At 36.6% G+C, this 13,347-nt stretch overlaps 1 protein-coding gene across 2 annotated transcripts in view; it reads left to right on the forward strand.

The window, feature by feature from the left end:
- The window catches only part of gabbr2 (gamma-aminobutyric acid (GABA) B receptor, 2), a 341,109-nt gene that overhangs the window by 179,296 nt on the left and 148,466 nt on the right, over positions 1–13,347 (forward strand). For both annotated transcript variants that reach the window (XM_006635781.3, XM_015357533.2), the window contains exon 3: positions 8,760–8,930. In XM_006635781.3, the coding sequence (XP_006635844.1) occupies positions 8,760–8,930 (171 nt within the window). The remainder of the gene's footprint in view (positions 1–8,759; positions 8,931–13,347) is intronic.

Here is a 13,347-nt window from a genome sequence, read left to right on the forward strand (position 1 = left end):
GTCTAATGAAAATGAAAAATTGTCTATTGACTCCTTCCTCCATGATCAGTGAACTTAAGAGTAAAAGAAGACTGGTTCCATCTATTTCTGCATTAGTGTGGCATTTATAGGATACCTAAAGACAACCTGGATTACAACTAATTCCTAACTTCTGTTAAAGCTTCAGAGATACTGTATACAGTATAAGGACAAACATATGAGATGTTTGGGCATCAGTTCAAATTAATCACATTCAGAGCACAGGCATAGATATTTAAAAATCTTTTTTTTTAATTTACTTTCAAAGATTCTAAAGTTTAGTTTTCAAACATACCTTTCCTGGCATTACATTACAAAAGGACTTTTGAGTTCTATTTTTATCATAATAAAACAAGTTAGACAACAAACAATTGGGCATGTCAGAGCTGTCTTTCTTACACAAACTTTCCTTGGTCTTCAAGCTAGCAAGACTAATGAAAAGCTAATAATGATGTGCGAAAGATGAGTGACACCTAAACAAGAGGCTACAGTCATGGCAAGAATTGTCTTGGGTCAATGTTACACTACAGTACCTCATAGCTGTGGAAGTCACTCATCTCTTTTCACAACAGGCTCAGTAACATTTATTATTATGCAAAATAAATTCCAGAGTGACATTATTACAAATGCAAACAGCATATTATAAAATTAAATTTCTAAAACAATAGGGTAGCCTAATTACCTAGTAATTAAAGGACACACTCCACAATGGCACATTAAGCAGTCAGGACACTGACCAATTTCTTTCCATTAATATTTTCTGCGTGATTAAAACTCATGCCAATGTCAAACTCCAGAACAAGTTAATACTATTGAATAAACTTAAATAATTGTTCCGGTCAATATAAAATCACTTTGATGTCATAGGATTGAGACCAGTGAGTTTTCAAATCAGATGAGGTTAATTCATCCACCTACAGTGCATTGTTTGGTTGCTACCAGCGAATTGATCCAAATATCTCTTCGGTCCATTTCCTGAAAGCCACAAGCCTTTTTGTAAAGAAATGCCCCATGTTCTGTGATATGCACTTCCCTATAGTTTTTAACATGTGTCCTATGGTTTGTGTTGCACTGTTGATTATTAAGGATTCCAAATGGTTAGATTTACAGTATTAAACTAAAAATGCATCTGATGATTTTAAGTACTTAAATCATGTTTCCTTACAATGCAAAAGGGGACCTGATTCACATATACTAAATAAACATAGTTACTATGTATAATATTCTATCCAGCCTATTGTAGAAAATACCTGTTAACTGTTGACAAAACAGTGATTTAAATTCATAAGATGCTTAATATACTGTAATAATGGAAAAAGCATTAAAGACCACCTAATGCCAAAATCTTTCAATATACCGTATGACGAATTTTTCAGTCAGTACTTCTTTGCATTTTAAATCGAATTTGAGTTGTAAACAAAAAACTGGAAACAAATACAGTTTCTTTTTATTGAAACAAATGTAATGTTTTTGGACTCATTAAAGATAAATGAAACAGGATGTTGAAGAATACTATAGCTCCAGTATATACTGTAATCAATATTTAAATTTGTTCCCACTTACAGATACTGTTTTTAGATTGGAACCTAACTGCACAGTTTTCAGCAGAAGCTTTGCATAAATTATTAATTGGAAGGGATACTGTTTTTCAATCCATAAAACTATGAATTTAACCTTGCCTGTATCTTTCATTGGCTTAAAATTTCACAGCAGGAGTTTAACTGTGTTGTTATAAACACTCTGTGATGAACAGGAATAATTACACCTACTGTACATCACCCAGAAACATTAAAATTGGGGAAATCTAGCCAGATAAGCTATTTTTAGATGTTCACAATTGGTCAATTTTTGAAGGAGATTTTTCACCTGATTGCAATCATTTTGTTATAATAGAGATTTGTATATTCAGTAACTTGGGATTTCGTGCATTCTCCATTTGGTCTTCTCCCTGTGCATATTTGACTGCCAGGTTACAGAAGTAATCAACTCATCTTTTAACTTGCCAGCATTATTTTTTTGAGCTTCTGACAGCCTGAGTGGCTGCTATCTAGAAAGCCTTAAAAGGTTTATGGATAATGTCCACACCTAAATAAGATAAGGTATGCCACATGTACACAGAGGTTTTTTTATTATCCAGAAAACCAAATACTGTGCAGTGTAAAAGTGAGTGCGTTTGCATGAACAGTACTGTATATAACTCCATCTTAGTGGTCTGCCTGGGTTCTTTATTTAGGCTCAAAGTAATATCTTAAATGTCAAGACAATGCCGTTCCATTGTTTTCTCAGAGGTGATTAGTTTCCAGATGTATTGTATGTGCATTTCCAGTTGGGTGTTAGGATTTAAATAGTTAGTGGAGAACAAAAAGTCAAGAAATCCTGAAAAATATCTGTCCGTGTTGCAGTATCAGGAAAAACAAATACAACTACAGTAAATACATGTTCATTGGGTAGCCATGCAAGTTAGAGCTCTTGCAGTCTCAGTGTTAAAAATGAAATTTTAAACACCATTCAAGTAAGATTGTTTTTATAAAATATGTCACAAACTGGTTCAGCTGTTACAGTGGTGTTCTATGCCAAAAGTACAGGGAAAGAGAAGCAAAAGAAAATGTATACTTGATGCTTATGAATTGTGATACTCAATTCCCTTTTACAGTTTTCTCTTATTGAGTTCAAAATATTAATATCCTCGATGGGATTCAAATACTGTCATTCAAACAGATTGTCTAAGTTGTATGAACGCAGTCCATTTTGTTTGACCAGCATCCTCATGCTCATCCTCATCCTCGTTCTCTGAGGTTTATACAACATTGAGGTTTACTGCCAAGTGAACCAAACCACACACTATTTTATATCAACTGGCAAAACAACCTGTGACTTTTAGGTGAGTGTTCTACAACTCTGGAATCTGTATGTCAAGAGCACTGTGTGAAGTAATATAAGCAATTACCACACAGCCTGGAACCATGTTTTGCTTAAAAAATAATGGCATTTATGAACAGGCTCTGGAAGGAACTTATATTATTACTTAAGAAGGGTTACAATGAAGAGGCAATTCTGCCCATTCAATCTGCTTGATAGTAAATTGCTGATTTTTTACTAGTTAATTGATCTGAGAAAATCATCAGCCATTTCTTGAGTGAATCTGAGGTACTGCATGACAGTGTAAAACATACATCCAGACAAACCATTATAGCCAACAACAACATGGCTGGGTGGCTTGTTGCACACTCCCACAACCCTTTGGGTAAAAAAGTACCTCCTGTTCTCAGTTCCAAATACACTTGGAATAGATTTGTGCCTCTTTCACTAATTCTAGACTCTGTGTATTAATACATCTTAAATAATCTCTTAAAGTCTCTTAAATAATACATCTCAGGGATGTTAAATCTCCATGGATCCCCAATCCTTCACTGGGGCTGTGTTCATTTAAATTGTCCACTGCATATAATTGTTACAAAATTCAAAAAGGGTTTGAATTTGAATCATTTCTTTCCCCCACTTAAAAGTCTTGCATTCTTGCAATATTATTAGATTACTAATTTCCTTTAACTTAATGTACATATAATATAAAACGTAAGAAATAAGAAAATGACACAAAGGAGGGATGCTGGGTGATTCTAACACAGAGAAAGACTTGTAATCAGAGACACATGTCCAATACCATCAGACCAATAATAATTTCCATTTTAATTAACTCTGACACCAGGAAATGACTGAAGGATGGCGCCCACCTGGTTTCTTCTCAGCTGGAGGTCACAATTAAAACTGGCAAAGCTTCCTGTTAGAAACTCTTTGCCCACATCAGGGTGGAAATACTGTGAGAAACAGATTGATCGGATGAGGTGTGTTTCACCGCTGTTCTATCTGACAGTCTTCCATGTGGGAAGCACCTGACTGCCAATAAAGTTTCATAAAGTATTCATGGTGGCCTACTGCTAATGCCTTTTTCAGTAGCACAGAGGTTGATGATCTGCCAGCACAAATAAATATTTCACTGTCTGCTTATCTCTCTCTTAATTAATTAGCTATTAATATTTAGAACAGAAATTGTTCCTGTAAGCTATGAAGTCTGATGATATGTGTTTCAGTTCCAAACCTAGTCCTTGTAGTCACTCTTTTACGTGTGAAATTGCATTTTTGAAAGGATAGTGATGAACAATGACCTTGCTACAAGTGCAGTTGTTAACATTTCCTCGATAATAACAATACCACACACATCAGCTGGACAGAAAGGGCTGCGCATCTGCTTGGAAACTTTTGCTGAAAAATCAATAAGATGAAGCAAAGATTTCGGAGCAGCTGCACTTATTGAGACTGTTTTTCAAGTCACAGAACAAAGCAGGTTGTAAGGCTCAGCACAAGGTGATTGCGTTGATTAAATCTACATCAACTGGGCTACCAATAATGTTACCCTCACATATACAAAAGATGTGATTTGTTTTCATACGTTTAGCAAGAGAATCACATGCTCTATACGGTATAAGGTGTATGCATTTATGTTTTCATTTTCAAGTGGATATCAGAGTTACCTTTGTTTTTCAGTGTATGAAATTATACATGCACATCATGTCCTTGTGCAAGCCATTTACAGAAACTAGGTAATGATCCGTGTATCCATGGGTAGCACAGAGTCACTCACAAGACCTTGTCTGATCTGAAGGACTGTGCACAAAGAGGATAAGGAACGTGCTCAGAATAACAACTTTCATTCAGTGGTGGAACTGAGATTTGAATGAGGAAAATACACCTAACAAGTGCATTTCTTTAACAACTGCACCACCTAGTATCTGGAGGATCTACTAGAAGTTATCCTCACTGTGTATCCAGAATCTCTTGCTGTTTTGCTGTACTGTATATCAAAAGCTGTGGTGGAGTGAAATGTGTCCTCTGTATGTAATGCACTATTGAAACACAAGGATTTACACATACTGATCACAAACTAAATTTCCAGCCCAACTCCCACAAAGAATATACAGAATCCAATTTCTGTTCTCGTTTAGTATAAGCAGATTAAAACACCTGGTACAAAGTTGTTGCACTTGATCTCAAAAGGAACTTGGGATTCTACTGTAGTAAGATAATGGCATGTATGCCATTAGTTAGAGAAGTGGATGATAAAAAATGGATGATACTAATCCTTTTAGTGTTCAATTCCCTTAGCTAATCAGAGAAACACCATGTTAATGTTCCTTTGATGAGTAATAGCAACAGGTTCTGTAACATTACATTCCACAGGGGTTTTGGTAAAGACAACCAAACTAAAATATGTGACCATAAAGAAATAACAAACTAAGCTGTTGAAAATGTTTTTAAAATCCAGATGTTTCAGTATATGCAGTATATTATATATAAGCATACCTACAACTAAGGTAAAGAGTAGATGAGACAGTAGATAATGGCTAGCTTGGCAATATGAACCATGTTTTTCACAACCATGAAAGATTCTTGGCACCATTTTATAACTGAAAAAAATTCATTACCAAGAGCTGCTTTATCATAATGAGGGTCATGGGAAGCCAGAGTCTATCCCAGTACACACGGCAGGATACACTTGGAGAGCACACAACTACATCACAGGGGGCACACACACAAGAATAATTTAAAGACGCCAATTAACTTAGCCGGTGGGTCTTCGGAATATGGGAATGAAACCAGAATACCCAGAGAAATTCGCGCAAAGAGAAAATGTGCAAACACCACACATCCTGTGTCCCAGCCTGGAATCAAACCCAGAACTCAAGAATTGTGCGGATGCACTTCTGACTGCGCTGCAACCACCATTTTCTTGCAAAACAATTGTGTTTTGACAGAATGATTTTTAAAAGCACAAGCAATAACTTGTCTGTATTGCACATTGTGTGTTTCAGTTTAAGCACTTTTTTTAGAATAGGAAAAAGCTGCTGGTTTTGATTGTGTAGGATTACTGAGGCAGCCTCAGAACCAGTTGGATCATTCAATACGTAAGATGACTACATATTCATATATTCCTTAACCACCCTGGTCTTATAAACATAATCCCTGTATGTTATTTGCCCGCCATTCCTTCATCCTTAAAAATGACTGTCAGTCTTGTTTATCATCCAGTTACAATCGGTATCTTAAAAATACTGCAGTATGTAACCAAAAATCAGAATGCAGTTAAGTAGGCAGACATTTTTGTTGAAAATTCAGGGTATGGAAAATGAAGGTATTACAGTATACTTCAAGATCAGTTGCAGTATAAAAGCCCCTGATGGCAGGATTTATTAACGAAACAGTTATAAGGTAGGTTATGAATTATCTTAATTGCCTTGATCTTTATCCTGCAGAATTAAATGACATAGACCATGAATTATACCAGTAAATTAGTATATTTTGTCTAGAAATAATTTAATAATATAATAATAATAATTCCAACTGGTCATGGGAGGAGATCAAAGCTTAAGGAAGCTGGATTCAAACCATATGGTTTCTGCTCTGAACAGCAACTAAGTACAACTAACAGGATTTAAAAAGGAATAAATCTACATCCCCCAGCTTGTCCTTCTACTGTGCCAGCATTCTGCAGTGTTACAATTCTGCTGCACCACATCTTGTTCTCACTGTTGCTACTGTCTCTTTCAAATACAAAATGAATTACGCCAAACAGTCCTGCAAACAATTCTATAAAATATCACTACGTACTGTACAAGAAGACATTTGGTTTAAAGCATGGGAAGCTCTCCTCCTTCCGCCCAAAGAAAAAGAAGTGAAATGTTTCTAGGGTAAAATTAAGATGTGCTGATATTGAATCCACTGTTGATAGGGTGTGTCAGAACCTTTAATTGCTCTTTTTACAATATTTCATTTAAATCTAATTTTCCTTTATAACATAAGATTTATGTTCGAAACACAAAGCAGTGGTATCCTGAAAAAATGTCAGTGTATTTACACACTGTTTCAGTGTTTCTTAGTTATTTGATTTAGATCTTTCCCTTTTACACAGTGGTATGGTTTTCCAAAAGAAGCAATGAACTGCAACAGTGATTCTTAATTGGAAGTTTTACTCACCTTCTGATAGGACCAATGGAAACCACTCTGTAATGGAACATTGTATACAGTAGTGCACATGTACACACTACTACTTAATATTTAATAATAATCCTACTATACCCTGTGAAAAAAAGAACAATCTTTATCAGACATAATGAAAAATGTATTGTTGCATAATGAAAAATATGCAGTACTGCTGTTATTTATTTTGTGAATCAAATAAAATGTACAGTACTGAATTGACAAACCCAGTTTTTATATTTAACTGAACAGCTTATGTGTCATGTTTTGGGGAAAACAGAATCCCAGGTTGATTTTACAGCTTCTGCCCCTCATAAAAAGGTGAACTAGTATTACTAGAGAAATCAGTAATTTCACTAATAAAAAGAATTTTTTAACCTCACCTGATACCTACCATTCAACATTCTAAACCTGCCAAAGAAACATGTCTTTTTTATATGTGTGGCACACTTGCATTAACTTACTATACATATATTCAATATTTATATATCTATACAAAACGCAGAAGCTTTAGTGCAATGCTCTCTCAGTTAAAAAAGACCAGACAAGACCTTAATTTACAGTAGGTGAATACAGAACCTTTACAGTAGATACCTATTTTGATCTCTTGAACTCAAAGAAATGTGGAAATTCAAAGTTTAAAGAATGATGAATGCAATAGCTCTAGTTGTTCCTGGTAATCCTAAATAGATATGAAACAAACTGATGATGGAATATTTTTTTTTCTACCCATTCTTTTGTACCTCCCAAATCTGAATTTTTAATGGTTACTTTGATTCAGTTTTCTTTGTAAATTACTACATACAGTAATTCAGGAATTTAATATTTTAGGTACACAGGTGCTTTTTTGTATAAATGAAGAATACGAATCACATGGACACACTTTACAATTCCACCAATGTCCACATACAGTATGTTACAGATTTAAGAACTAATTGTAGTGCTATTCCACATACATTATAAAATGTTTGTCATTCTTTGTAAAAGTGTAAAATGTGCAATTTAACACATAACAGTCATTTCAGGATGAACAATTGAATGTTAAAGAAATTATGGAAATCCTAAACTCTTCCCACAACCTTGATGCTTAAAATAAGATTCTAAATATATTTAATTTGATTCTGTTAAATCATATTATCCAGGACATGATGTATTACTGCCTCTCTATGTGAGCAGCATAAACTAATCTAGCCCATTATAACTTCAAATATCTGAATCTTTATAAACTCTGTGTATATAGTCCAGTGTAAGCAATGGTTAGTATTTTAGAACAATCTTCCTGTACTTTTGCAGTATGCCTGTTGCAAGGATTTCTGTCTTAATTAATTGGAAGCCCATAACTGGCACTCAGCCTCATTTGTAACATATAAAATTTCAAATGCAGTGCATAGAAAACTAAACTTTTAACAACTGCGTCTTTCTAAATTGAAAGTAATGATTAGTTTAAACGTGGCTTTCGTGGAGGATAATGCTAGCAATGTATCATAACATAATGATCAAATCCTTGGTTTTTATGAACCTAGAGTAACAACACTTCTGAATTTCAAGTTGTGGGGGAAAGAAATTGTGCTTCTTACATGTAAATCATATAATATTGTCAAAAATTCTGTTTGAAAGGGAATTTAATATACGGCACTAACAAATGCAGAAACTGTCATTAGATGTTTAATGAATTCTCAATAAACAATGACTTTTTTTTAATCTTTCAGCTTTCCTTTGCGGCAACAACACCAGTTCTTGCTGACAAGAAAAAGTATCCCAACTTCTTTCGGACAGTCCCATCAGACAATGCAGTGAATCCAGCTGTGATTAAATTCCTCAACCATTTTAATTGGAGCAGAGTGGGTACCCTGACCCAGGATGTACAGAGGTTCTCTGAGGTAAGAGCAACTTCCATTTGTTGGTACAGCTGCTGGAGTATTCTAGATAGGTTTGATATTTAGTAATGGAAGTTTTGAAGTTTTGAAGGTTAGGAGGTGCTTTTTATCTATTTATGGACACGTTGTCTGTGTCATAGCACAGAATAGTCCGAAAGCTGTATTTAATTAACAATTTAAAGTTGATATGCTGATATGTGCCATTTCACTTTAACAATTTAAACATGATTTTGTAATTTTAAAAAACGTGTGCCCTACCATTTACGAATTCATACAAAGGAAAGAACACAAAGCACTGCGTGATCTGCGAGAATTTGCTTCCTCTGTATTTTTATTGTTTTCTTTTCACTTAACACCAATCTCAGTCCTTCAGCTAGAATATAATAAGATGAACACACTGTATGTGTTTTAAATAAATCCTTGTCTGTAGAGAATTCAAAACAAATCCTGTTCTGTGTGCTGATTCACAGCCTGGTTTGAAATGTTCCATAATTTTGAAATCATGTGAAGTGTACAAGGATGAGTCCATGATCATTTAAAGATGTTTTAATAATTATTTGCTCGGCTGCCTAATCAGAATGTAGCTTAGGCAGAGACAAAGATTTTGTTTCATCTCAGTGAACATCTCTCTTTCCAGAAGTCTGTTTCAACTGCTTAGCTGGAGCTTTCCATTTGACAATGGAAACATGTGCCAACACATTCTGGAAAAGCCCATGGGGCTGGCTGTTGGTCCATTCCTTTTGGGAGCAAGAAAAAAAGTTTTTTTTAGCATATTTTAGCACTTTTATAACAGAAATAATTCAGCATTAAAATGCATGTACTTTACACAGAACAAGTACAGAATAAATAGAGGAAAGAAAGTACAGTGGAACTCACTCTTTTCCTTATTGTAGAATCTCCTTCAAATAAAAGGGAAAATAAATTGTAACATCACTTCTCCTCCTAGCAGAAAATGCTTAATTTCTCAGGAGACAACAGCAGCTAAAGCATTAAAACATAAAAATAAATAGAAGGTCAAAAGGGAAAAGAGGGTTTTCTTGCTCATGTGCTTGGTAGTGGCATGTTGATCTGAAACTCTCACCTAGCTGTTTCTTGAAAGTTCCTTAGGAATTTGTTTCAGCAACACAAGTGGACCGCCTTATCCAGAAATCCTTCTTTACAAACAAATATGTTTTCCCTTTCCTATTACCCAAAGACACTTCTTCCCGGTTTCAGAGCTTTGACCTTTAGTCTTTGACTCAATGTCGATCCTGAAGTACAGTAGTACAGTCATCTGTTAAATGGTCTGTGACATCACAGCATTTCATGGTTATACTGGAGGGATCATTCTGCCCATGGCTCAAGGCTTCTCGATGGTGGATAGGCAGAATTTGTGTTGATGTCCACTTTGGCAAGTGTCCATTTTTCACAGTAATTAAAGTATACTGTTCAAGGTGTCATGGGATCAGGATTTTTATGTTTTGTTTTATTAAAACATTTCCACATGGTGTATTCTAACAAGCTTGAGGGATGTCCAAGGCAAACCTCTTAGTCTTATCCTTTTGTGTTTATTTATGGCACCATGAGCAGAACAATCATGTTGTGCCAGTGAGAGTATTGCAGAGAGAGGGGGGGAGAAAAGGATTAATTACCACCATGAGAGTTGCTGAGCATTATCATTGAATGCAAATTAGCATAAAACAATTTGCTAAGCAAAGTTTAAGTCATTTATGTGTAAGCGGAGCACTTTCTTTAGCCTCTGCTAAAGCTGTTTTTCAGGGGGAGCAACATTTTAAAAATATGAACGTGCCCATACCCACATTGGTTTTGTTGAAAGTCGCACAACCAAAAACATTGCAGTTGGGTCAAAAATGTTTTAAAAAATGAACATGGATAAATTATAAGGGACAAAGTCAAAGCATTGTGTCAGCAATGCTGATTATAAATATAAATGGCACAGTGGTGAGTATTGCTCCTGAAACCCTGGGTTCAATTCCAGACCTAGGATGCTATCTGCATGGAGTTCTTCCAGTAGTCATGTGTTTTTTCTCTGGTGTTCCCATCTCCTCCCACAGTCCAAAGACATACTGGTAGGTTAATTGACTGGTAGCAGCCATATCACCCTGCAACTCACAACTGGCAACCCACTGAAGCTAAGCAGGTGTGAGCCTGGTCAGTATCTGGATGAGAGACCTCCTGGGAAAAACAGGTTGCTGCTGGAAGAGGTGTTAGTGGGGCCAGCAGGGGGTGCTCACCCTGTGGTCTGTGTGGATCCTAATGCCCCAGTATAGTAACCACTATAGGGGCCACTATACTGTAAAAACAGGCGCCGTCCTTCGGATGAGACATAAAAGCAACGTCCTGACTCTCTGTGGTCATTAAAAATCCCAGGGTGTTTCTCGAAAAGAGTAGGGGTGTAACCCTGGTGTCCTGGCCAAATTTCCCATTGGCCCTTCCCAATCAAGGCCTCCTAATAGTCCCCATCTATGAATTGGCTTCATAATTGCTCTCCTCCCCACTGATAGCTGATGTGTGGTGAGCGTTCTGGCGCACTATGGCTGCCGTTGCATCATCCAGGTGGGGCTGCACATTGGTGGTGGTGGAGGGGAGTCCCCATTACCTGTAAAGCGCTTTGAGTGGAGTGTCCAGAAAAGCGCTATATAAGTGTAAGCTATTATTATTATTATTATTAATTGGCTTCTGGGAAAACTGGTCATAGTGTAAGTGTGTCCATGTCTGTGTTTGCATCCCTCCAACCTGTTATAGGCTCGGGCTCCTCTGCAACCTTGAATTGGATACAGTGGTTAGGAAAGGGATGAGTGAATAGATAAGATAATAAGGGTCTGAATGAGATTCCTTGAAAGAAGGCAGGACATCAGCTTCAGTACAAAACCTGTTAAGCTCCTTCCTTCTTTCTTCAACTTTTTCTGTAAAATAATTACTCTCGTGCTCAGTTTTAAAAATAATAATCATCATCAACATCATAAAAAAATCCTCACACTTATCTAGTGTTTTTTTCTGGACACTCCACTCAAAGCGCTTTACAGGTAATGGGGACTCCCCTCCACCACCACCAATGTATAGCCCCACTTGGATGAGGCGACGGCAGCCAGAGTGCGCCAGAATGCTCACCACACATCACTTCTTAGTGGGAAGAAGAAAAGAGTGATGATCAGGAGGCCGTGATCGGTACAAGCCAATGGGAAATTTGGCCAAGACACTGGAGGTAACACCCCTACTCTTTTCGAGAAATGCCCTGGGACTTTAAATGACTACAGAGAGTTAGGACCTCGGTTTTATGTCTCATCCAAAGGACGGCGCCTTTTTGACAGTATATTGTCCCTATCGCTATAGTGGGGCATTAAGACCCACACAGACCGCGGGGTGAGTGCCCTCTACTGGCCCCCCTCCCACTAACACCTCTTCCAGCAGCAACTGAGTTTTCCCAGGAGGTCTCCATCCAGTTACTGGCTGGGTTCACACTTGTTTAGCTTCACTAGGTTGGCAGTCTTAAGTTGTTGGGTGCTGCATTTCCCCAATTTCTCCTTCTGTTCTCTGGTTTGTGATTATTATTAAAGAGAAACGGTGGCGATGCGAGAGAAATTTCTAGTATAGTTGTTCTGGGCAGGGCCTAAGGTGCCACCCATGAAGTCCTCCACTGTACTGTGTTGGGGGCTGTGGAGTATACGCTTAAAATAATCAGCAGTTTGGACATGGGAGGTTTATTTGAAAGTATCTTTATCCAGTGTTAAAGGTCCTTCAAAGATATGGTTTAAGGCAAAGATATTTTATTTTTAAAGGGGAAAACATATCCCTTTATAAAGGATAATGCTCCTTTTAGATAGGACTTATGTTAACCTCATTCACCCTTAATTTCAATGTAATTAAAATGATTTTACAACATTTAGGTCTTAGCTTATATACTGTATGTAAGCTACATTATACACTCCATAGCCAAACTATTAGGATCCCTCAGGCAAATGAAGACCAGCTTATTAGTTAGGCATTAATAGTGTAGCTTTGAGGAGAATGACTGAGACTACCATTGCATTCCACGACCTGGAAAATCACCAAATCACATTGAAAGTCCTGAAATTGGGGAAACTTTCAAGGCAATAACACACCACATCAGTAAATATAGTACATGTTCTTTAGTACTGAATCTTTATGCTCCTTGCCCTCCGTTTATTCCTTCCTTAAAAATCAAATTTATTTGCTGATATTATAGCACATATACTGTATAGTTTCAAGAGAACAGCTGACAGAGAAAAGTTATGAACGTAGCTGGATTGCTTCCCTGTATGTTTTCATAATACTAAAATTTGTCACTGAGTAATCCATAAAGGAGGGTAGTACTTGATAGTAATTTGACAAAAGATAAGGCTCATGTGGGGTATTTCAGCTAAAATTTGAGCTCCTTGTAATTAAGGGCTAACGAGAG

The sequence above is a fragment of the Lepisosteus oculatus genome, chromosome 10 (assembly GCF_040954835.1).
Source record: "Lepisosteus oculatus isolate fLepOcu1 chromosome 10, fLepOcu1.hap2, whole genome shotgun sequence".
Classification (NCBI taxonomy): Eukaryota; Metazoa; Chordata; class Actinopteri; order Semionotiformes; family Lepisosteidae; genus Lepisosteus; species Lepisosteus oculatus.